The 24,948-nt window shown below is 47.9% G+C and overlaps 1 protein-coding gene across 3 annotated transcripts in view; it reads left to right on the forward strand.

Moving 5' to 3' along the window:
• The window catches only part of COL27A1 (collagen type XXVII alpha 1 chain), a 143,236-nt gene that overhangs the window by 46,933 nt on the left and 71,355 nt on the right, over window positions 1–24,948 (forward strand). For all 3 annotated transcript variants that reach the window (XM_036393982.1, XM_036393983.1, XM_036393984.1), the window contains 7 exons: window positions 831–875; window positions 3,132–3,185; window positions 4,378–4,422; window positions 15,397–15,450; window positions 19,038–19,082; window positions 21,243–21,296; window positions 21,647–21,691. In XM_036393982.1, coding sequence (XP_036249875.1) covers window positions 831–875; window positions 3,132–3,185; window positions 4,378–4,422; window positions 15,397–15,450; window positions 19,038–19,082; window positions 21,243–21,296; window positions 21,647–21,691 — 342 coding nt within the window. The remainder of the gene's footprint in view (window positions 1–830; window positions 876–3,131; window positions 3,186–4,377; window positions 4,423–15,396; window positions 15,451–19,037; window positions 19,083–21,242; window positions 21,297–21,646; window positions 21,692–24,948) is intronic.

Genomic DNA, 24,948 nt, shown 5'->3' on the forward strand with positions numbered 1-24,948 from the left:
ATGCAGGAGCCAGGAAAGAGCACAACCCAACTTTCACATCCCAGGCTGAGCCTGCACTGCTGCCAGCTGAACAAAATATGGACTTAGCCTTTTTTTTTTTTTCCCCCAGAAAAATCCCATCAAAATTTAGAGCTTGAAAAAAAATTGATCTGGAAACTTGCTAGAAGGCAATAAACATGAAAAATTATTTTGCGTTTTTGCACTTTCCTTCTTTGCAGTATTTTGAGTGAGCAGCATTAGGCATAGAATTAGAATGGGGAATTAATTTTCAATTCTTTCCATAGCTGATGCTGCAAAGGGTTAGAGCTATCACAGTACCTGCATTGCTAAGTGACTCTCTGAGCTGTAGGAATTTCTCATTGCACCTAAGCAGGTATTGGAATACATTTGCTATGCATGTGTTTGCTCAGGCAGGAAGATGAGTGGAGAGCTGTTGGGCACAGAGCATCACTGTGCCTGGCATCCCAAGTGTAACACAACCTCTGGGCACCCCACTGCATCAGCCCTTGTGGTCTTTATCATCAGAAATCTCAAATTCAGCCCCAGGGAAGGCTCAATGTGTGCAGCAGTCTCAGGTTCTGCCGAATGCCAGCTCCCCAACAATGGCAGATCTGTTATTTGCATTATTTGGTCTTTTTTTTTTCTCCTTTGTTGATACTCCTTGGATGCTTAAAGCAAAACCTTAAAGCAGAACCATGCAGCGCTTAAAGCTTTAAGAAGCACTTAAAGCAGAACCATGCAGGGATGGTGCTTGGGGGGTTGGCACTGCTTTTTATTTTAAGTTAAAGCTTGTCCACATTTGTCTTTGTTTTTTTTCCCTTCTGTTCTAGGGTTTACCTGGCCCCATAGGGGAATCTGGCCCAAAAGGCACTCGGGTAAGCAATCTTTCATTTGCCTTTTCTCTGCTTGTTTTTATCAAAGACTGCTCAAGAAACTTGAGGCTTGATTTTGCAATTCTGAAGCTGGTTGCTATAATTTGTTGGGTTTGGAGGATTTGAACCATGCACTGTTAAGTTTTTTTAATTAAACATGGAATGTACCTTGATCAAAGTCCCCCAATAGTGCTGATGATAAAGTCAGCCCCTTCAGAGCTCACATTGCAGGAGAGGAAAGAATGGCTTACAAATTCCTATCAAAGCCTGCAAGCCCCATGTCCCAAAGGCCTCTTTAGTTTCAATCAGTGTGGTTCAGCAGACTTTAACGACGCTGAGTATGGGCTCATTTGGGCACAGGCCTGGTTTGGGAGTGGTCTATATCATTATGAACAACAGCAAGCCAGCATCTTGAAGCCATGTGCAAATACAAACAATATCTCCGTTCTGTCTGGTTTTGCTCACCAGAAATAATTGCTGGGGTTTTATTCTCACTGCAAAGGATTCTTTTTTTATTACTACTTAAGGCTCTTGTTAATCACATTTTGTTCTTTTCCTGCAATTATAAATTCACAATGAGATCCTAAGCCAATAAATCCCCATTTCTCCAACATGTGATACTTTCTCTATATGCAGTAAATTCAAGCAGCTGGCTTTCATCACTAGGAAAACTGCAAGGAATAAACAAATGCTGACCCTGTAGCTAGCAGTATTCCTGAGCTGGGAAGGGAGAGGGCACATTCAGTTCCTGCAGAAGAGGAAAATGTGAGACTCACCCCACTTCTGCAAGGACTGAAGTTTTCCCTGGGGCATCTCTTCACTGCCCTAACCAGGACCTTGTGTAATTATCAAGTGGTAGATGTACAGAATGTAAGATTTGGAACTTATTCTCCATTTTGCATCCCTGAGTGGTGAGGACTGAAATATTTATAAATACCCAAGGAAGCCCTTTCTTAGTTCAACCTCAGTAAATCAGAATTGGGTGCTAAGGTAAGAAATGTGCATTTTGTGGTTTAAGGGAGCCAACTCTGGAGCTCTGGACTCTTCTTCATCCTCCACTTCTACTTTTTCCTTCTCCAGGAAAAGTTTGGGAGTTATGTGGTTTCTTTTAGGATTCAGGAGGCAAAGGCAGGCAGGATCATTTAAATGTAGCATTATTTCCCAGCTAGGTGTTGTCCCTAAAGGAAACACAGCCCACAGGGAGCGATGGACTGGGGAAAAGGTTTGGTGGGGTTGGCAGATAGAGATTTAGCAATGATGGAGAAAGAAAGATGAGAGAAAAGCAGTGTTAGCGCTTGGCTCCTGTAACAGTGAGGTGCCACGGAGGGGGCTCCCTGCTGAAATTCACTTCCTCTGGATTTGGCATGCTTGGCACCAGTGGGGCCTTTGCAGAGGCCCAGCACACAAGGTGACTTTGTCCAGGCTGCTGAGCAAAGGGATTGAACACAAGGCTGCCATTGTGGCAAGGGAAGGGAAACACTGTGTTTTATGCAGCGTGTCTTGTCTCAGCAGGGCCCCAAGGCCACAGAGAAACCTGGCAACACAAGGTTTCTGATGAGTGTGGAAGCAGCAGGTTTTATGTGAAATGTGCTGGTGCAAAGGTGGTTTCCCTATGGTGTGGGTGTGCAAGTTGAGCCTCACATCAATCCCCCAAGCCTGGAATGTCAGGTCCAGCCTCTCCCAGCCCATGCAGCGCCTTCAGTGCTTGGGGTGATGCAGGTTTGCACATGGTCTTGGTGGTGCAGGGACAGGCTTTGGGCAGAGCCAGGACTCACTGCAGGGTGGTGGCAGCCCTGGTGCCAGGAAAAGGGGGGTTTGCCTCAGAAGGGGCTGCAGTGTGTGACCACCAGGTGACACAACACAAACAGAAAGGGCTTGTACAACAGGACAGCTGGAAATGAGTGTCAAAAGCAAAGAAAGAGACAAAAGGAGGTGTAGGTCTGTGGATTACTTTTGCTAACCTCGAACCAAGCTCCATTTCCCTCAGGTACACTTAGAGCCAGCCCAGGTAAGGTTTCTTCTGGCTGTCCTCTTGCTGCCTGGAGTCTTCCTGATCCCTGGTGTGAGGGTATGTGCCCTTGGACTACATCGTGGAAGCCAGCACCATGCAGTCCATGGGCATATACACTTGCCTCAAGGTTTATTTCATCACGGCTGCCACTGACCAGCGCTGGAGGCTGCTCTGCTCTTCAGGAAGCACAGATTTACTGCATGCTAATGGAGAAATGTGTTTGACTGCTTGTTTCCTCTTTTCTTTAGGGCTATATTGGTCTCCCAGGATTATTTGGGCTACCAGGAGCCGATGGAGAACGAGTGAGTATTTTGTGAAGAAAACCTTGGTGTGTTGGTTGAATGCAGTTCTTCAGAGCCTGATGTAATCTTCTCTATCCCTGCTCCCTGAGGAAGGAGGCAAGCATGCCTAATGCTTACCTATCCCTTCTTTAGTCTCTTCCTACCCTTGAATAAGGATCTGTGTCCCTGTATAATGCTGATGTTCAGCTGAGGAAAACCCAGGCTTCAGGCAGGGCCATCAGACCTTGCTGTTGACTACAGAGGAATTTTTCTATATTCTCCTTCACTTGAAAACCTGCCCTCCCTCTCCCCCTTGCCAGCTCATCTTAGTGAGGTGGGGCAGGGTGAGGAGAATGTCCATGGAGATTCTCTGCTCCCACAGGAATCCCCTCCCAGCCACGCTGTCCCAACATTTTGTGTGCCTGGCTGGAGATGTTTGGAAAGAGCCTGGCTCTTGGAAGGGACAGTGCTGAGCTTTCTGAAAATGGCTTTATTTCCAGTTGCATTGAGTTGGGCAGTCAAGCCCGGGGCTGTGAGTGGGCAGCTGTGGCTGTGCCCTCCCTTCCTCCCATCCTTTTCATCGTACCTTCCCCCAGCCCAAATTTCCAGAGCTTTACAGGTCATCCCTTGCTTTTCCACTCTCCATCTCCACACCCTCCCACCTGCCTGATCTCTTCCCCTTCTCCCCACTACAAGAGCTCCTAAAAGGATCACTGGAAGCCAAACACAATTTGATTCCAGCCTTTCCTCCCTCAAATGCAATCTCCAGAAAGCAGAGAGGCCCTGGGACCATGTGGGAGTGCGCCTGCCTGGGAAGGGCCTGCCCCGCGCTCTGGCCACGCTGATTTAATGCTTGTAGAACTAAATAAGAAACATAAACACGAGTTCTGCAGCGAGTGCCTCAGCAGTGGCCCTCATTTGGTTCCAGACCAGTAGCTTAATGACTGCTCCTGCTAAGCCCAGCCCCAGCCTGGGGATGCTGCCTGCACGTGGCCTCGGGAGGCCGCAGTTAATGGGTGAAGGTTAATTGTCTTCTGCTCTCGCAGCCCACTGCAAGTAGCTGACATTTTGATTCCCAAACAATGCCACAGTCATTAGCCTGTTTTGCATTCTCCTTTCTCTTCTCATTTTGCTTTGTATTGTTGGTTGGCTGTTTGATTTCTCAACCAGAACTTTTTTTTTTTTTCTCTCTCTCTGTGTTTTTTCCTTGCAGGGGATCCCTGGAGTTCCTGGGAAGAGGGGCAAGATGGGTAGGCCGGTAAAGTTTTTCCTCGTCTATTATGCAGACCTTGTTGAATGAAACTGGGAAGAAGACATTTGGCTTTTGGCTGGGTCCTTTCATATCTTCAAACAAACCTTTCCATGTCTGTCTTCTCAAGCAGGAAGAAAACCAAAGATAGAGATATTGCTCTCTTCCTTTCTTCCATGCTCTGCTCAATTCACAGGCTTTATTGCTCTTTTCCCATGCTCCCTTGGATCTTAAACTTCTCAGATTTTCTTCTACAACATCTTCCTTCCTGTCCTGCCTCTGGCCAATTGCTTCCCTAGATGCACCTTTTAATTCCCACCCATGGCTGCAGTGTCCCAGGTGTCTGTACTGGCTCTGTTCCATCTCCTGCTTTGCACTCCCACCAGTTCTACCACAGCTTCTGTCACTTCTATCACATCTATCTTCTCTTCTTGCTGTGTCTCTCTCCAACCCCTGTCCCATCCTGGTTTCTGTAATGCAAGTGTGGTTTTGTGTAGAAACCTTTTTGTTCTTGGTGGTACAACAGAATTGGGGAAGATGTGTTTGAGGAGCAAGGAGGCACCAGGGAGATGTGAGAGCTCGGCCAGGAGGAAGAGGTGTTTGCAAGCTGTGAGAGCTGTGTAGGAGAACAAGGGGGGCTGTGCTGACTCTAGTAAAAAGCAAGTGGGAAAAATACTGAAATGAGCAGAGGAAAGGACAGAAAGGAAAGACTTTACCCCATCAACCTTCTTCCAAACAGTCCTGTATGCCTACTTTAGGAAGCTGGATGTAGCTTTTTGCTCCAGGAACCAGCAGAGAGCTCAAGCATGTCGGAGCTCTGTTGTGTCTCATTGCCTTTGCACATTGTCCTTCATGTTAGCCTGAGTTTCCTCTGACCTCTGGACATCATTGCACTCACAGGCTTCTTGCAAAATGTCCACTCACCCACACATGGAAAAATCCAATGCTTTCCCTTTGTCCCCCTTCCCAGGAGCCCCCCGCCCACCACTCACTGATGTTCTCACTGCAAAAGCCATGCAGACACCTTGGCATTTACAGGATTTCTGCTGGTCAGAGTGACTTTGAGATATGTACAAGTCTCTTTTTTCAGCTTGGCAGTCGAAGGAGTTAGGATTCTTCTTGTTTATTATTTTTTATTTATAACATTCTTTCTCTGGCCTGCTGAGGTCTGTTCAGCAGGTCAGACAGAGGCACATTTACTGCCCCCAGGTGCAGTGTTGTCTTTTATACTAAAAACTATGTGTACATTATTTACAATAATTTCCCAACATCTATCACCTATGTTAGACAGTGAGTTTCTACTTTAAACTAACCTAAAAGTGTTAACATCACTCAGCAGATGGAGGCTAGGAAGAAGAAAGAAGGACAGGGCATGCCCAAATTCCTCCATCTTGGGACCCCGAGCCCCCTTTCTAAAACCCCAAAAATTTACTTTTCACCCCGTGACCAACTAACTATTATTCTACTTAAACTCTCTTGACTTGCAATTCTTCATATAAAGGTGATAATTTGCTCCATGGGTCAAAATCCAAGTCCCAGGTGTCTTGGGCTCTGTGCCAGGGTCTCTGAGCCCCCTGGCAGGGGCTCAAGCCATCCAGGACAGCCAGAGCGATGTCCTGGGTTCTGGTGGCAGTGCAGACACCTCAGCAGTGCAAACAGCTTAGCAGTGCCACATCCATCCTCCCTCTCCTTTGCCTGAGATGGGGAGCAGTCAAGCAGATTTTTTTGGAGGGGTACTGGAAATCCATACCAGATCTTTTGCAAGCTGCTGGTTGCACCAGAAACCTCTGTGATGAATAAGTGCAGCGTCCGTGGTGTAACCATGACTCGCTGGCCAGGGCAAAACAAACACAGCAACTGTTGTTAGGTGCAGGGGCTCTGCTCTCTGCTCTCTCTGCACAGAGCACGCTGCAGGCTCAAAGCCTTCCAGCTGTTGGCTGGCCAGGATTTGTAATCTTCCAGGCAAGGGTTCGGTCTGGCGGTCACTGCTACGAGCAAGGGGCTCCCCTGAGATCAGCAGGGAATCTCTCAGCTGTGGAGGCATTCAGGCTGGGATCTAGGGAAGGGATTAAACGGCTACACGTGAGCACCTTTGTTCTGCTTGGCTCCTTCAGAGAGCTCTGGCTCCATCCCTGGTTTATGATATCAGGTTTAATAGGAAATCTTGAATGGGCCGATGCTGACGATTTGAACTTCCCAGCGTGAACAGAAAGATTAAGTGACATCCACAGTTATTCAGGAAGTCTCTGGGAGAAATGGAAAGCATGAACCAGCTGACCTGATTCTCTTTCCAACACTTATCTCCTGGCCACTGCTGCCTCCCAGCTGCCTTGGGGTTTTTGTGAGCCTTCTGGGATTTCTCTGGTCTCTCCCATCCCTGCTCCCTTAGATTTGCTGGTGTGGCTGTTGTTCCTCTGCTGTCTCCGTCTTGTCATTGCTGAGGGGAGCTCTTCCAAGCCCATATTAGCTGCCTTCAGAGCTGGTGAATGCTCGAGAGAGGAGGAAGGAGTTGGTATCACACATATTTCTGTACCTAGCTTTGTTTGGGAGGAGAGCTGGCAGTGGATCAGTGCTCAGCCGAGGAGGAGCTGGGGGCTGGGGGAGGTTGCATGTGACACCGTGGGCCTCTGAGAATGATGTAAGAGGGAATGATTAAAATAGAGGAACTGGACATGAGTCAGAGCTTGAAATCCTTCCAGGGAAGTAAAGTTTTGCAGAGCTGAGAGGGACATGGTGAGTCTGTCGTGGAAACAGCTGACTCCACCTCTCCCTGCCCGACATCAGCGATGCAGGAGGCCAGTGCATCCCAAAATATGAGCCCTGGAGAGGGAGAGGGCTGGGGGTGGGCTGGGAGCAGAGTTATGGTTGGAGCCCAGTGCACAAAGGAGGCTGAAATAACAGGAGTCTGTACATCTCTGGATCTGCTTGGTTTAGAGGTGGGCTGGGGAGCTGGAGCTGATGCAGCTGCCTGATTAAACCTTCAGTCTTGCCAGTGCAGTGGCTGAAAAATATGTCTTTTTATGGTGATTTTTGTGGATTTTTATCGTGTTCAGCTGAGCAGCTGGGGAAAAAAATATATATAAAAACAAGACCCCATCAGCGGTGCTGGGGGAAGGAGTGAGAGAAGCTGTTGATAGCTTGTCTTGCCATGCAGAGACAATGTGCCAGTCCTGGTTCAGCTTTGGGAAGGAGCTGTGCTGCCACTGTAGGAAATGACTCATAGGAAGAGTAGGAGATAGAAGTAGCTGAAGGAACACCAAGCTGTTCTTGTGCTGTGGGAGATGGGTAGCCACAATCAGGAGTGTCTGCACTGCAGATTGTATTAAACTTCAAATGGAGTGGAATATTTTCAGAAGTTCTTAAGCTCTGCTAGAGGAAAGGACTTAAAGGCAAAACTTCAGGAAATATATCCAAAGAGCTTTGAGCTCTTTTTTGGTTCATCTTTGGTTTTGATGTGTGCTTATATCTCTCTTTTTCACATAGTGTTCACACTGCACCAGCTGTGCTATTTTTTATCTATGATTTTTTGCTTCCAATCTTTTTGTTAGTAGTATTCTTTTAAAAGAGATAGAAAAGAAGGAAGAGAAATTTAATTCAAAGACATACTTAGTAATTTTGAGGTTCATCTGAGGTCTATTCACAAGTCAGTTAAACACAACTTAGGTTTCCTTACATTTTTCTAAGAACCTGGTGGTGCTGGTCCTGCACTCAGAGCCTCACTGTGTCAGGTACCATGCAAACACCTTGTGAAAGAAAAGCCCTGGCCCAAAAGGTCCACAAAACAGCACAGGGATCAGGGCTGGAAGGGTTTGGTAACAGCAGCACGAGTAAGCCATGAGCACCACGAGCAGATATTTCTGTCTCTGTGCTCATCGTTCTGGTTTCTCCCCATGACACACAGTGTCACACAAGCTGCTTGGCTCTTCCAGCTCTGTGCAAACCAGGGACATCACTGTCTTTGGAGAGCTCTCCTTTGAGCTCAGCAGCTGAAGCTTAGCGTAGAAATGCCAAGGATGACAGCTCATGTCTCAAGGAGGAGGTGCCATAAAAAGGCACATGGATTTGGAGTCACAGGGATCAGCATGGGAGTGAGTCCAGCAGGGTCCCTCCCCTCTGTCACCCACAGTGTGAGAGCCAAAGGGAGCTGGCAGCCACTGGAACCAGCCTCAGAGTTTGCTGGGAGCACCAGTGCAGTGCCAGGCTGCTGAGCTGGCCACAGGCAGGATCCCCCTCTCCAGCTCTCACAGAGAGCGGCACCCTCCCTCTCACCAAGCTCTTTTCCATGTGTGCTCTCTTCTTCTGTGGTGCCTTATCATGCATTAACTCCTGCCTCCAGTGAGCACCAAGATGCAATATACTGGTTTTTCCTTCATCTGATAAGCTGTCAGAAGGTCATGGGGTACCCCTGCCCTCCCCACCAGCATGAGCAGGCTCTTGCATCCTATGAAAAGGCGTCAATTGTGTCTGGATAGCCAAAAGCAGGGCTGCCTCTGGGTCAGGAAGGTTTCATTTTGTAGCCTCCCCAACCTTTTGATGGAGGGCTGAGATAGATCCATCCTTGGACAGATCCAGTGTCATCCTGAGATAGATCCATCCATTGGATAGATCCAGTGTCAGAGCCTGGGGTTTGCCAAGGCTCACAGGCCCAGCTGCTGCCCATGCACAGTGGGGAGCCAGGCTCTGCCGTGGGTCTGCAGGGGCTGGCATGGCCACAGAGCACTGACAAAACAAATGTTGCTTCTCTCTGTAGGGACTAAGGTGATAAACATCTCCTCTCTTGCTCCAGTCTTTTCTCTGCTTTGGATGCAGCTGAGACCCTTCCTTGAGTGAGTGAGCCAAGAGTCTCCTGCACCACATGAGCACTTGGGAAACTGGTAACAGCATTTCATGGTACTCTCAGATGTGGCCAGCCAAAGCCAGTAGAGAAATGAGTGGGCTGAAGAGCTGTGTACAGGTAACTCCACAAGATGAGCCTCAGGAGGGAGCACAAATGGTCTGTAGGAGCTGATGGACAGGACTGGGCAGTGCTGTCTCGTGCCAGTACCCCAGCATAGCACCAAAATGTTTGGTGCCTTGTTCAGGAACTGATTAATTTAAAAGCAGAATATGCTTTTAATCATTCTGTTTGCATGAAAAGTCCAGTGGAGGTCCTGAAAACCAGCCATGAACAAGGCTCCTCTTTTAATGAGAGAGTTTTAGCCCGTGGATCAGATGTTTCCTGTTAGCCATTTAAGTAAATTCTTTGCTTTTTTTTTTTTTTTTTTTTTTTGCTTTATTAACCTGAATTTTTAAAATAGATGTGGTTTGAGCAATCAGTGACTTTTTTTAATGCTGAAATTGGACACTGGAGCTGGGCAGCTGGTCTGGTCTCTCCACCCCTCTTGGCCTGGTTCACCACTCTGAAATGCAGGCGTGAGCCCAGAGCAAATGTCACCATCTCTTTTTGGCCTGAGCTGTGTTCCACACGTCTGGAGTTTCCCAAATCTCTGGTGAGGTGCTTGCATGGTTACTTCTCACATGTTCCTATGTCCAGGATTACACCATCCAAATAACCTGGAGAGGTTGACAATATCAGTATGTATTTCATTTTTTAAGAATGGGCAAAACAAGGTACATAAAACACAGGGAAACGGTGCCAAGAGCTATAACTTCCACTGAAAGAAAAGAAACAATCCCAAAGATATTTTTTTCCCAAGAATGCTCCTAACTGACTTGTCCATCTTCATTCAGAAATCTCATGAGGAACTGAACCAAGGTCTTCCAGGCATCTTTAATCCTTCAGGGGAAAGCTCATTCATAAATCAAAGCTGAAAAACTATTCTCCTTAGAAATTATAAAGAAAAATAATGCAATTGTCACCTATGAGTCTGAAAGCATTTTGACCCCTAAAGCTGCTTGACTTCCTTGGGCAGGAGGCTGCTTGGATTGGCAATGTTGGCCAGAGATAAGGAGGGGCAGTGGCAGGCTCGGTGCTCTCTGGCATTAGGCCAACGTGTCTGTGCACTGGTAACTCAGTTGGAGCCCTGCAGAGCAGGAAAAGATCCTGTACCAGTGGGAAAGGAATGGAGCAGGAGCGTGGAGGGGCTGGCGTTTCACTTGAGTGATGTTTGGCTGGAGGGGCTTCAGGAAATTTTTCTTGTGCTGCTCCTGCTGTACTCCCACAGCTGGAGGGAGAGCTTTGTTTAAAAATGCCCTGAAATCTTTGTCCCAAGAGGCGACACTGAGCTGTGAAGTCTCCTGGGGGTGAGAGCAAAGCTTCCATTGAGGTGGCAGAGGAGCAGAGCTGCAGCAGGACCCCCCTCCATTCCCACATCTCCCTCTCTGCAGGGATGAGAAGTGCCTGGACCCAGGGGAGGGCAGAGGTCCCTGTGTAGCTGTTGAGGCACAGCAGGAGCACAGGGTCTGCCAGGATCCCTTGGGGTGAATCCTGCAGGGGCTGAGCCACCCCCTGCCCACCTGTGGAGGGGCTCAGTCTGCTCTCCACACCAGGAATTCTCTCAGAGGTGTGAGCTGCCAACATAAGCTACACTTGTTTGTTTTATTCTCCTTCTTTTTTCCAGTGAAGGCTTTCTCTCACCCTCAGCCCTGCTTCTCCACCACCTTTTTTTTTTTTCCTTTTTCCTTACTTAAATTATTTGACTTGCAAGTTCTGTCCCTGGGGAGGTTCTGGGCAGTGATTCACCTGGCCAGAGCCAACTGGCAAATAGAGACTTTTGCAGACAAGACAGGAGGGCTGGTTGGTTTGAGCAGCTTCACCTTCAGCCAACAGGAAAATAAAATCCTATTTTTGGAGAACGATTCTGTTGGCATGAAGACCTGCCAGGATTCTTCAGAGCAGCAGCTGCCAGACTGCCTCCCTTACTCCTTCAGGGAAAGTGCTTTAAACTGAATCAGATGTTGTACACACACAACACACCCAGCCACACGTGAGCACCTGAGAGGGCTTGGGGGGAGCAAAGGACACCGTGCTGTGTCACCAGTCCCTGCTCCTTGGGGACAGCTGCTTCCAGGGACAAGGGACAAGGAGCTGCCCTGACAGGAGCAGTGCTTTGGCTGACAGCAGAAAGGGCAGGCTGCTCTGTTTGCTTTGAGCAGTGGAAGAAAGGAAGGGGAGGTGGAGGGGGATGTAATCCCCTGATGCAAGAGGAGCTGGTTCCAGTGTCTGTCTAGGTCTGGTTGTTCTCAGCAGGAGTCTCCTGCTCTGTGAAAGGATGCCCTTTGCAGGGAGCGGGGATGAAAGGAATTAAGGCACTATTGGAACATCTCAAAGACAGAGACCTGTTGCTGCTTCAGCTGCAGACTCCTCAGTGAAAGCTGGGATAAATCAGTTTGTATCTCTGTGTCTCAGTTCACAAATCGTGAACCCCTGTAAAGCTCTGCTTGGGCTGGGGACAGGGGAGCACAGGAGCACCCAGAGGTTGTTGGTGCAAAGCATCTGCCTCTGTGCTCTCTCTCCAGCTCTCATCTTGCTTCTTTCATTGAACTTCTCCTTCAGACAATGTGAAATCCATTCAGCTGGACATTTTCCCCCACCTCCTCTCTGAATTTCCCAGCTGTGAGATAGAGCCAAAAGTTTTGTCATACCTGACTGGAGCGCTGTGGAGGAGCACCCTGCTGGCTCCTGGCCAGCACAACTTGTTAGTCGAGCATTTTCTCCCTACTTCTGCTGCCATTTGCCATTCCCTTCCCTGTCCTGGTCCTTCTCTGTCATCCTGTCCCTCCCACAGAGCAGGCTCTGTATTTTTCACTGGGGTGTTTACCTTTGCTGTCCCAATCCTTAAGCATAATTTCCAGTGACTAGTTTTCCTGAAAAAAAACACCTTGGAAAATTATGGATTTTCTGTACCAAAACCCCTTCTGCACTCACAGGAGGCTCTGAATCTGCTGTATTTAATCTCTTTCAAAAGTCTCCTGTAATGGGCTGCCAGTTGTGACCCTCCTGTCTGCCAGCACCATAAAATGAGCTTCCTGCCCCATGTGTTCTCCCTCAGCCTGGGCTCCTCAGGCTGTTGGAGCAGAGCATGGGAGAGCAGAGGTGTCACTGCTTAGGGGAGTGAAACCAGGGGGATAACAGAGTCTGCTTGTAAATTCTGGGCTGCTTGTTTTAGTTGAATAGTGCTAGTTCTGTTCCTAGGGAACAGCTCTCTCCTTTAGACTCAGGCAGGAGAGGCACCAAAAAAATAGCTTTTACAGACGTGTGAGATCCAATAAATTAGGACACTGTGGTCACTGGAACTGTTATTGTGGTTTAAACTGCTACTGCTTACCCCATGGAAACAAAGTGCTTTCTTTCTCATTAGGGGCTTAAAAGATTGATTGTTTCCTGCTGTGCAAGAGCTGTGCTGGGACAGCTTTCACAACCTGGTTTGGGTCTTTGCAGCCTGCATGAAGGCTGAAATATCCTTCTCCATGCCACAGCCACCAGCCTCAGCCTCCTTTAATGTGCAAAACCTGTGCTAAGCTCGACTTCTGGGCTAGGATGCCTGGGGGTAGTTGAATTGAAGCTGCTCCTTGCATTTGTCTCCTCCTCTGGGTTTGTTTTACAGTTTGGGGCAAAATGTACCAGGGGACATTTAGGGGGAACACCAGCCACCCCCCCAGCAATGGGTGAGCTGGGTTGGGGGTGCTTGTGCCAGTAGTGCAGATGCTGTGTTAAGGACAAAAAAGGTGTTGGCCAGGATGGGGCTTTGGTGCTGAGTGCTGTCCTGGGCCTGTTCTGCTGTTCTTCTCTGCTTCCTCCCACTCTGACCCTTTTCCATGCCCTCTTGAGGGCTGGCAGAACCCGAGCTCTGTGGGCAGTCACAGCCTGCTGTGAACAGGTTTTATTGCTGAATCTCTTGGTTGCTGGGTGGTATTGGCCAAGTGACCTCAGGTGCTCAGCTTCACCTTCCAAACACAGGAATAAACTGGTTTTCTAGATATTTGGAGATCTAGTGCTGGAAAACCTGTGTAAATTTAGACTTCTATTAACTCTATCGACCAAGTGCCTCAAATTTCCTGTGTTTAAGCAGCAAGGTTAATGCTGGAAACTGAGGCATAAAAAAAAGTGAAACACATGTGCAAAACATATGCATTTAAATAGTTCCTTATCTGAGTTCTTTTATTCTGGCACAGGAGCACATTGTTTATGTCACACTGCCACAGTTTTAAACCAAATTCAGACAGTGCTGTTTTAGTCTGGAGCAAGCATTCCCCTAGCTGGTATTATGCTGCTGTAGCAATATTGTTTTCATTGTACCATTCAAAGCAGTAAAATCTCCCTGTGTTGGTGAGAGCTCAGCTCCACAGCAGAGAGCTCAGCAGCCACAGGGCCAGGCTGCAGCTCAGTGGCACCCATGGGCCACTCCATGCCCAGCTCTGTCCCTGAGGAAGGAAGGAGAGATGGGGGAATGCTGAAGTCTGCAGCAGTGCAAGTACAGTATCAGTCTGTGCACACTCATATTTTCCTTGGCAAGCCACATGACTGTAAACAGCAAAATATTCTGGCAATCTTCTTTTTTTTTTTTTCTGTCTTGCCTGAGCAATGAGTTTTCCCTGCACATCTCTCTTCTGATCTGATTGATTCAGCATGTAGAAGAGTTATTTTTCTCCTTTTTTCATTAAAGAAAATCGTAGGCCCCCCTGCCTTCTTGTTATATTTGACATCTTTGTCTCTAGATGGCAGAAGGCTGTTTCCAGTGGTTGCTTACCACAGCCTCTTGGCATGTGCACAGGCCTCAGGGATGTAGTGCCTAGCTGGAGAAAGGCAGACAACTTTCCTATTCTCAATGATTCCCACAAAATAAAAGTGTTGAATCCAAGCAAGCAATAGCTCATGTCAGTTCAGTCCTTCATGCTGTAGAGAATTGGTACAGAAAAACTGAAATGCTGGCTCTGAGGTCAGCAGCAGAATTTCTGTTGACCTAAACAGGTGTCCCATCTCTCACCTTAGATTTTACTGAGCAACTTTTTACCTTTTCTGTTCACCAGGAGCTGTAAACCCCCAAAGGTCAAGGGAGGTCTTGGATGACAGTTTCCCAGTGTGGTTTTCCTGCTCTGTCTGCTGTGATCATTTCAGTTTTCATTGTTGCTGATGGGTTTCCAGATAAGCATTGTCACCATTTGTTTGTAGCATGCAGGGAAGCAGGCAGGAGTGGACAGCATCCTCTCCCTTTCTTCTTCTCTGTTTCTTAAGCTCTCAGGTATTTCAGAAGATGCCCATGTTGCCCTTCATATTCTGGTGAGCAGAGAAGGGGATAAAGCACTTTTACTTTGACTCCCAATTCGAGCTCTTCCTGTGGGAGACGGAGCATGGCAGGACAGGGAAGAGAAATCTGCTCTGGGATCTGCTTGTGGCAGGGAATTGGGGGGCTTAGAGGAGCACAGGGTCTGTCCAAGAGAGAGAGAGAACGTGTCCCAGCACTGTGTTCTGGCTCTGGCTCAGCACCTCCCCTCCCTTCTCTACAATTGTCTGAAGTCTTCCAAACTTGTCTCGGATATAATGAGATGAAGTCTTCTTTTGTGGTGACTTTTTCCTGTAGTAAACATGGCCTTTCACAGCCCTGGGGTGTGGGCTGGAATGAGTTTGGAAGTGTTTGCTCCTCTGGCAAGCTGAAAGGGAGTGAATTCACCAGGCATCTCCCATCAGCTCCATTAAGCATCTGCATGGGCTCCAAGAGGCTTTGTGCTGTCCAGCTATCCTGAGAGGAGGGGATGCTCTTCAAAGGGTCCTGTTAGCAGACAGCACTAAATAATTCACATTGCAATCCATTTTTAATATAGTCACTGCAGTGAGTTTGTGAATCAGGAGTTTTGGCCTTGCTGAGCTGTGCTGGTGTGGCAGGAGTGGTTTGGATGAGGACAGGCAGGCTGGTTGTCCCACATGTCCCCGTGTTCTGCTGCTTCCCAAAGTGCTGCACGGGGTGCAGGGGGAGTGGTTTGTAACTGATTGACTGCACCAGGGAGCCTCAATAACTAACATTCATGTTTGCCTCCTCTTCTCAGGGTTTTCCTGGGAATTTTGGAGAACGAGGACCTCCAGGCATCGATGGGAACCCTGTAAGTTCATAACATTTTCCTTTCTTTTTTTTTTTTTTTTTTTTTGCAGTAGACAGCACACTGTACTGCATCATGCTAGTTTTTGGGAGTTTTTTTAATCTTGGTGGCACCTGCTGGTTGGTTTTGCCCCTCCTGAAAAAAAAAAAAATATACATCCCAGCTGAAAATTCCTGTGTTTGGCTCCTGTAACTGTCAGGTCATTTGCCATCACTTTTCTGTCTCCATCTCTTGCCTTCCCTGCACCTCAGTCATGACAAGTACTTTCTTATCCAGAAGGTGTGGCTAGGAGAAAATAAAGAGAAAAAAGGCAAGGATGTTGCTTTGGCAGAGTAGGCAGTGTTGGACCATGTTGTCCACACCACAGGGCACAGATTCCCTGCTCCAGTGTCTGGGAGCACTGAGGGACAGACTCCACAGCCCAAGCTGCTGCCTGCCCCATCCTCAGCCAGCCCTGGGACTGCATGGGGAGTACAAGTCTCCAGTCTCCTGAGATCTTGCCCTTCAGTCTTCATCTGACCCCTGCTGGCTTCCTAAGAGTGGGATGTGTCTCCTGGGAATTGGGTCAGGATGGTCACTGAGGTCATTTAAGCAGCTGGGTGCTGATAAAGTTCAATTTGCTCTGCTCTTGTAGCAGTAAACTGTGGGGATGTGCTGTGTCTGCCACTGCTCACAGAACGTGTCCTCGTGGTTTGCAGCAGCTCTCAGATGTATTAATTATCCTAAATTATTTTCTGAATGACTTTGTTGGTTCTCCCCGAATTAGCATGTGAGCAGCACTGATTCATCTTTGAAATTCCTGCTGCCTTGGTTATTCACACATAATCACCGTGCTGCTCTGGGGTTTGAGGGGATGATTTGTGTGAAGTAACCCACTCCACATGTGCCTGCAAGCTCCCATTCGTCATGTATGCAGCATAAAAGTTATTTTCACAACAGACTCTAATCACCAAGCCAAGCTCAGCTACAGCTCCAGCCTTTGTGGGAATTCAGCACAAGAATCATAAATGCAGTGAACTGAAAGAATGATGTTCCCAAGGAACACTTCTGCAGGACTTTTCCCATCCTTCAGTCAACTTAAGCCATGGGTCAGAGTGGAATCAGTAGTCCCAAAGTGGAAAACATTCTGATTGTACTGCTATTTCCAGCCAGCCCACCAGGAAGAGCAGGAATCCTGCAGGACAGGAAGACTTTTTTTTTTGTTTTTGTTTTCCCTAAATAACTTATTTTGTTTTCTTTTGAATATGCAAGTTGTCTAAGCCCCATTCAGAAGATGTTCTCAATGCCAGTCAGCTGAATGGCTGTTCCCAGAGCCTGGGAGAGCAGCAAATGTCCCGTTAATTCACCCAGAAGGATTGCTCCTCTTTCATCTTATCAACGGCTCTTAAATATTAATGTGCCTTGGCCATGGCAGAATGAAAACAGACTGTTTGGGCTGACTTAAAGGGAGGTTCACAGGGTCACAAGTGGAGTCACAGACGCAGAAAAATGCCAGAAAGTCTGTTTGTGGAGCGCACAAATATGCTAGGTTTGGTAGGTGGGGTGTGCAGCTGAGCTGTCAGGGGCAGGATGGCCTCAGGCCCGGCTGCCACATCCTCTGTTTGATCCCCTGCTGGCTGGGAAGGCTCAGCCACAGCCTCTGATCTCCTCTGCAGCCCCTCCAGGCACAGCTCCTCCAGCCCAGGGGCATTCTTCCCTCCTGCCAGCTGATGAGAACTGTCAGCCATGGCATTCCAGATCCCACGTTCCCCGGAGTGCTTCAGCCACTCCAATTAGGCTCCTAATCACAGGAATTAGACGTGGGAAAGGGCTGTTGATTCATCTCCTTCTCTCTTGTCCCAGTGCCCGGTCCATGTGCTGAAAAAAGGAGAATAGAGCCTGATTTCCCTCACAGGTCAGGGACTGATAGCCAGGAAAGGCCACTTGTAAATCCTCCATTTCCTAGACCAGGGAATGGCTCAAATTAACAACTAGTCCTGTCCTCATCTCTCAGGGGAGTCCACCCCCTCCTCTTCCAAGAGGAAATCCTCTTCTGTTAGCTGTGAGCTCATGCATTTCCACAGACAGCCGTTCTCCTGAGGAATAGCAATAGGACACAAGTCAGAAAATCTGGGAAGTGCCTCTTGGAGCTGGTGGGCCCAAGAGCTGAGCATCCCCCCAGCCTGCAGCCCAGCCACCCTTCCTGGGGAACCCAGGCCACCGTGCAGCTCCTGTGCTCAGCATTCCTGGGATGCTCCCTCTCCTTCCTGAGCCAGTAATGCCAGGCCTTGGCTGAAAGCTTGCAGCCGACCTTATAACAGTAGCTCTGAGGACACAGAAATCCCACCCATGAGGAACAATTGCTCCACAGATGTCCCAAGTATGCAGGAAAGGAACTGGCCATTAAAAAAAAAAGGAAAAAAAAAAAGGCAATTTTAGGCTGGTTGAGATTATGAAACGCTTTTTTGTGTGTGTGCTTGCCCAATAGTCCTTTACTCCACTTCCCATAAAATAAACACACGTAACCCTTTAGCCAAGGAGCCCTGAGCACATTCAGTCACGTTGCATCCCCTTCTCTTTCCTTCTCCACTAGGCAAAGCTTTCCATAAAAGGGGAGCTCTATTGCACTGGAGGGGGCTCCACCAGATGTGCACCATAAACTGAGCAGGGCTGTCAGAGGAAGTAGCCAGCATGATCCAGAGCAGGGGCAGGACTGTCTGAGTGAAAGGGAAGTTCAGCATTTCCAATGCACTTGTTTTGAGAGGCCCTGCTGGAGATGGAGGTGTGTCAGAGCAGGTCCTTGCCCTGGCCAGCAGCTCACTGTTAGCATGGCCAGGACAGGCTGAGCACCCCATGGTTGCTGAACTGCTCAGGGACCTGGGTAGGTGAGGGTCTGGCAGAGCTTCTCTGCTCTGCTTCACTTGGAGATGCCATCAGGTACCTGCCAGAGCTTCTGCATGGCTTTGGAGAGCTCACACAGAGAACGTTTGTGGTGAAGCTGAGCAGCCAAACCAGCTCCACAAGCCCCATCAGCAGTCTGACCCTTGGAATGATGAGCTCCAAGGTGCCAAAACACTCCCATTTGCCAGCACCAGAACCTGCCATACCCTCTCCCCAAACTACCCAGTTGCATTTTCATGCAAGTCTACCTTTTCCTATTATTTCCTACCTTTTCCTTTTATTATTACATAACCACTCCCAAAACTCACCTTTCCCAGTGCTAAAGCAGCAGCTTTCCTCTCCTTCCCACCTTAGCCTTGCTCTCCCCTTGTCCCCTGCTCCCTCTCCCTGCCAGTGGCTGGGTCTCACCTGGGGCAGGCTCCCACCTCTCCCCTGAATTGTTCCTTTCATTCAGCCTGCTCCTGGGAGGGCAGTCAGCCCTGGGAATTACTGCCAAAAACAAGCAGCCTGTGTCTTCCCAGGATGTGCTCTCCTGAAAATGGAAGTTCTGGATTGCTTTGGAGGGGAAAGGGGCTGGGGATGGAAGGGGGAGGGATGGTCTTTTTCCCTTCTTTTCCCTTCCCTCAAACCCCTGAAACACTAAGCTGCCTTTCAGTCTCTGCTTGTCTATAAAGTGCTCTGTAACCATGTGGGTTTGTCTTTCCTTTTAGGGAGAATTGGGAGCCCCAGGTCCTCCTGGAGTCCTTGGACTCATTGTAAGTACAAAAACAAATGGAGATCTGGCTTGTCGGGCTTTAACCCTTTCAGCCTGCCTAACTGCACACAGATTTTCTTCTTCCTGTGAGCAGGATGACTGTTTGCATGGGGGAGCTGTGGCATCTGGGGAGAGAGGGGGTTTCCTGGTGGATTCGGAGGTGGAGGAGGGCAAACCCTTTCCAAGCAAAAGGAAACAGATTGGAAGTCTGTTGTTAGTGTCTTTTTTTTTTTTTTTCATGGTAACATGCCCTTTTGATAGCACTTGCCAGGGTATTTCTTCAAAGATGCAGCATTCATTCCACACCAGGATCTCTTAAAAAGCAAGTCCCTGTCAGCAGTGACCTCAGGGACACACAGTTCTTGTTCACTGGGGAGTTTGAGGGCAGGAACAGTCAGTCCTCTGGGTAGACAGGAATTTTAAAAGCACTTTCACCATCCCATCACTAATCCAGGTAATTTTACTCAGCCAAATTCTACCCTTCATTACCACTTTTCCCCCAGCAGGAGATAAATGGCTGTAAGGATGGGTGGCAGCTCCTCCAGCTGAACTTAGTGTGGTTTATTTTTAGGTCTCAGTACTTGTTTTAGGTTATTCCCTTCCATGCACATAAATTGGTAGGCTCTGTTACTACTACAGCATTCTTTCATAATGATTCCTCCTCAGCTGTGACAAACCATGGAAACTTGACTTGCAAGGAATGGTTAAAACCTTCCCCTTTTGCCTTTCCATAGCTTAAATTACAGGAGTGTGTGTCAGCTTAGATCAAGGCCTCCATTGCACTAGGCATTGCACAAACCCAGAAATCTCACATTCCTGGAAGGAACAGCAGGGAATCTGGTGGAACACCCATCTTGGAGATGGGGGATTGGGGCAGAGGTGGATTCAAAGGAAGGTTTTCCATGGAACCAGGAACTAGCTCTGCTTCCCTTCATTAGTGGAGATGAAAGTAGCTACTTTAGCCATAGCAGCAGAAAGGATGTGCTCCTGTCAAAAAACTGGAAGATGAAGATTGCTATTTAAAACAATACCATTGAAGGCATTCTTGCTTTTGGAAAGATTTCTCTTTTCCTTGTAGCCATTATCTCACAGATATTGTGTTTGTTAGAAAGTGTAAGGCCAGAGATGGCAAATGTCATCATGATCCTTCTAGAGATGATGGAGTCAGAAGTTCCCGTCCACACTTGCCCAGCCAAACTTCAAACTGAGATTCAGGTCAAGCTGAGTCAGATTTTGTGTCCCAGGGTAAGATGCAGCTCCTGAATTCAGACTGCTGAAGCATCTCTAGTGGGACAGACCAAGAGTGACCTCCTCAGTCCTCCTGGGGAGAAGGGAGCACATCCATCCTGCCCTGTCCTCCCTGTGGAGGACAGCTCCAGCTCCTTCCCCAGGGTGTGCACGCACTGCAGGGCCTGGAGAAGGTGACACATGGCCCTTGCCACCTGCAGCCACCCCAGGGACCAGCCAGGCTCTGCTCACACACTCTGCAGAGTTTGGTTCACGGTGTAAGAGAGGCTGAAGAGCAGAATTAGGTGTAACTAAAGCCTCTTGCTCTCCTAATTAACCATGTGGGCAGAGCTCTAAGTAAATGCATTTCCACAAGCAGTCTTTATGCTGGGAGCTATGAAAAGGGCTCTGTTGGGGTGGCTGCAGCCCAGCTCTCCCTGCGTGACCGCGGGCCCGGGGCTGAGGCTGGAGAATCGCTCCTTCAGGGAGCCTGCCCTGTTTATTTACACACTGAGGCCAGGCCAGGCACCCTGTCACTGCCTCTCTTCATGGCAGGGAGCAGCCAGAGCCCGTTTCAACACCAGCACTGAAGGGTTTCTGTTGTACATCACACATGGGTGCCCACAGCAGCCAGAGCTCTGCTGTCCTCCTGTGTTAGACTGCACACAGTGCCACGCTGACTTCTCACTGCAGCAGGATGAGACCCCTCTGTCCCCACCTCCTGCCTCTCCTCTCTTTTCTGTGAGTGCTGCATTTATTTAGGGGCTGTGTGCACATTCAAAGAGCCTTGACTCATGCCAGGATGCTGCTGTTGGTATCAGTAGTGCATTTCTTCAGGGATACTGAGGCTGGATATCAGAGGAATTTCACACCACATGCAGGGTTCTGTTGGGTTTGCACCTAATGACTGTGGTAATTTTCTTTCTCTCACTAGGGTGACATGGGCCCTGTTGGACCAATTGGCTATCCAGGACCAAAAGGATTAAAGGTGAGGGGATCTCTGAGCTCTCTGAGCTCTCATCCCTCCGTGGCTGGGCTGAAGGTTGTTCTGTTCCTCCTTGGGGCAGAGGTGACTGTCCTGAGATAAAGGATGGGCAGCAGTGATGTTGGAAAAAACATCCCACTGGTGCTCTCAATGGAGAATTCCAGAAGCATTTTCCCACATGAAGAATGTGTGATGGAGCACACTTTGGGAGCAGTCTGGCATTGGACCTTGAGACTGTCCCAGGCCAGTGCTGTGGATGTGAGCCACCAGCCCCATCAGCAAACAGCAATGTCACTGACCCAAGCAAGTCTTCACCATGGCTCAACCTCACTCTGAACTTTCTGTTCTTTCAGGGGCTGATGGGGAACCCTGGAGAACATGGACTGAAAGGTGATAAGGTGATCTGAATACTCCCTTATTGCACTGTGTTTTAATTTTGCATGTGAAACCCCCTTTGTAGTTTCTTATTCAGCATTGTAGTGCTGGTTCCACCCTGGCCATCTATACCCCATCCTCTCACTCTCCCTCCATTCATGACACTCTAGTTTTGATTTTTCTTTCTTTGATATCTGCCCCATCCCCTTTTCCATGGAATATAGATAAGTTATGCTCAGATCCTCTTTGGAGCTCCCATCTCCCACTGATGATGACAGTAATGTACAATTACCTGGTGTTCCACTGTTTTTTCTGTTATTTACATGATGGGATGGGGAGGAGATGATCCAACACTGACAGTGAGCTTGCATTAATGCATTTGGGAGAAAGATGTGGTGTGAAAAAGCAGCCCTGTATCAAACAAACCAGGTGGATCCCCTGGAAAAACTGTTGTGTGTTGGATACCTCTGCTCCTGTTCAAGGAGCCTCACCTCAGTTCAGCTTCCTACTGGGAGGAAATTGCCTTGTCCCAAACTGATATAAATCACTTTAGAAAAAGCAAAATGGAGAGGGGCCTTGATTGCAGTGATTTAGTGGTGCTGGCACAAAACCACACAGCTTCAGCTAAATCAGCATGAAGCTGTGTGTGTAAATGTCTCACTGTCACGAGAACCCTCCTCCTACAGATATTCAGCTCTAGGATTTATTTAGTCTGAAGGAGTGGGAGGTGCAGTTATTTATTGCTGGCTCTGATTGCTCAGGAGGGCAGTGGAAAATGACCATTAAGTGAATTCTCCTCCTCCTGTCGGATGTTTTATTCTCTTCTTAGATGTTTGCTTTTAGAGAATGATTTAGCTGCCCAAAACTGCACAGGGGGGAAGTAGTGTCAAACCAGTGATTCAACTCTTCTTATACTATAGCAGCTCTTTGCCAGGACTCCTGTGTCTGCAATTTCCATTTCTCCCTTGTGCTGCTTTCCCACTTCTGTTGAGAGCAATGACAAGGCAAGAGAAGGGCTTTTTCTTTAGGACAAGCTTAAGGCATTGTAGCTGGTTTCTGGACTGAACCTCAGATCCTGGAGTCCACAGACTCCTCCATCCACTCCTTGGGAGAAATGGTTAAATATCTTAAAAATCACCAAGATCTAAATCATTGTTTAGCAAAATTAACCTTCCTGGACAGTTCAGTCTCCATCACTTTATAGAAACTGCTCTTTTAAGCCCAGTATTTCCCCAGCCACTGCTGTCACAGTAACCAAATGGTTCGTGGCTCTCTCTGGAGTTATCCTTACAATATTCCCAAGTGCAGAATTATCCATCCTCCCAACAATCCCATGCTCCTGAGGTACAGGAAACCTTTCCTTCCCCCCCAGCTGCCTCCCCCTGCAAGCTTCAGGCTGCAGTCATCCTGCCTTCCTGGGTTGATGAAGATTTAATTGGATGTCTGCAAGCTCCTATTAATCCCATCTGTCTTGGTCACATCCAAAACACGTGGCCTTGTACAGGTTGGGTTTTTTGTAGCTGAGGAAAACTCCCTTCAGTCAGCAGCAGTCAGATGGATGCTGGTAAAACCTGAGAACAGTGACAGGGCAGCTGGATAGTTGTGTAGACAGCAGGAATGTCACTGGATCTGCCACCTCAATCCACCTGGGAGAATGTCCTCACATCACATGGCCAGGTGTGAACCAGAATAAGGGACAGCATCTCGCTCCTCCAGCAAAAATCACATCCTTTTATCTAGAAGCTAGACAGGCAGACCCAGGTCATCCTTGTGTTTGCATTCCCGTGTTTTCATGGAGGCAAGGAGAGGGGGAAGAGAGGGAGAAGTGCAATTACTGTGTAACTCTGACATCAAGAGTGGCCTTGAGAAGGCCACGTGGGGTGATGAGTGCAGGGGAAAGGTGGAGGAAGCAGAGGAAATCCCAGCTACTTGTTCTCACAAAGGAGTTTTATGAATCAGGACATCTGTAACTTGTGGAGGACATGGCTCAGGCAAATACCTCTGGAGCTGTGTGGCGTTAGCTCCCTTTGCATTGCTAAGCAGGAAGTCTTGGGAACAGAGACTCCAGTTGAGGAAAATTGAGGGGATTTTGCACAACAACCTCCTCTGCATCCCCCAGACAGCAAACACATCCCACAGCTGTGCATTTGGTCCCTTCCCTTGTAGCCCCTCTCTGTTTGTGTTGGGTTACACAAGCCCTGGGGGTGTCTGAAGCTGCATTTCTTTTTATAGGTGAAACATGAAGCACAGGCAACATCCCATGGGCAGGGGCTGTTTGTAATTTCAGATCCTACATTCCTTTTCCTGCCCCGTGAACCAAGTCCTTGCAGGCCCATTTCGTCATCTCAGCATCTCAGTTTTTAATAACAAACATGCCTGACCTCTTTCCTCTGTAATTTTCCCCTCGTATTAAGGACACAGATCCCAAGTCTCAGTTCCAGGGCAGGTAAAAGGTGATGCCCCAGTGCTCAGTTCTGGTTTAAGAGATTGACAGCCATAGATGGACTGTTCATGCTGCGACATTTTGCTGTGCTATCACAATAACATGTGAACATCTGGTGTCAAGTCCAGCTCAGGTTAAGAGATGAGTTTTGTTTCCCTGCTTCCTTTTTGCCCTCCCTAATGACCATTTCTCAGAGCTGTTTGAAAACTGGCTTCACTGTCATGCCCCACTTTTCCTAAAGGTTGGAAACAAAAGTTTGTTCCTGCGTTTTGCTATGCTCAGGAAACTCTTTTATTTTAGTAGTTATTACTTAGTGTCCAAGTATTTCTTGTGAAACAGTATTTCAATGGCCACTTGTACTCTCTGGGTAGAAAATTGCTTAATAAAAAATATAATCTTTCTTCTTTGACCCTCAGAACTGATGATAAAGCCAAATCTCAGAGCCAACCTGTCACTTCCAGAAAAGCTGTTTTCATGCTGCCTTCAGTCGGGAGCCAGAACTAAGTAGATTTCCGTGTTTTAAGCCTTGGACTACATAAAATAAGTCAAAAATTCAGAGAAGATGAGAGAAATCTGTGAAGGAGCTGGGTCACACAGTAGCTTTTTTACCATTTCTTTTCTATCTAATACTTGGGTTTCTTCCGAACTGAAGCTGTGTAAAGAGCTGATTGTTTCCATTTCGCATTGCCAAAGAAAAAAAATATGGAAAATAGTTCCGATGAAACAGAATGTTGGTTATTTTACTCAAATTAAAATATTTTAGGTTGAAAACCAAATGAGTAAAATCAATTTAACATTTTTAAGACCAACATTTTAATTTTGCTACGTAAAAGACTT

Source organism: Molothrus ater, chromosome 20 (genome assembly GCF_012460135.2).
Source record: "Molothrus ater isolate BHLD 08-10-18 breed brown headed cowbird chromosome 20, BPBGC_Mater_1.1, whole genome shotgun sequence".
Classification (NCBI taxonomy): domain Eukaryota; kingdom Metazoa; phylum Chordata; class Aves; order Passeriformes; family Icteridae; genus Molothrus; species Molothrus ater.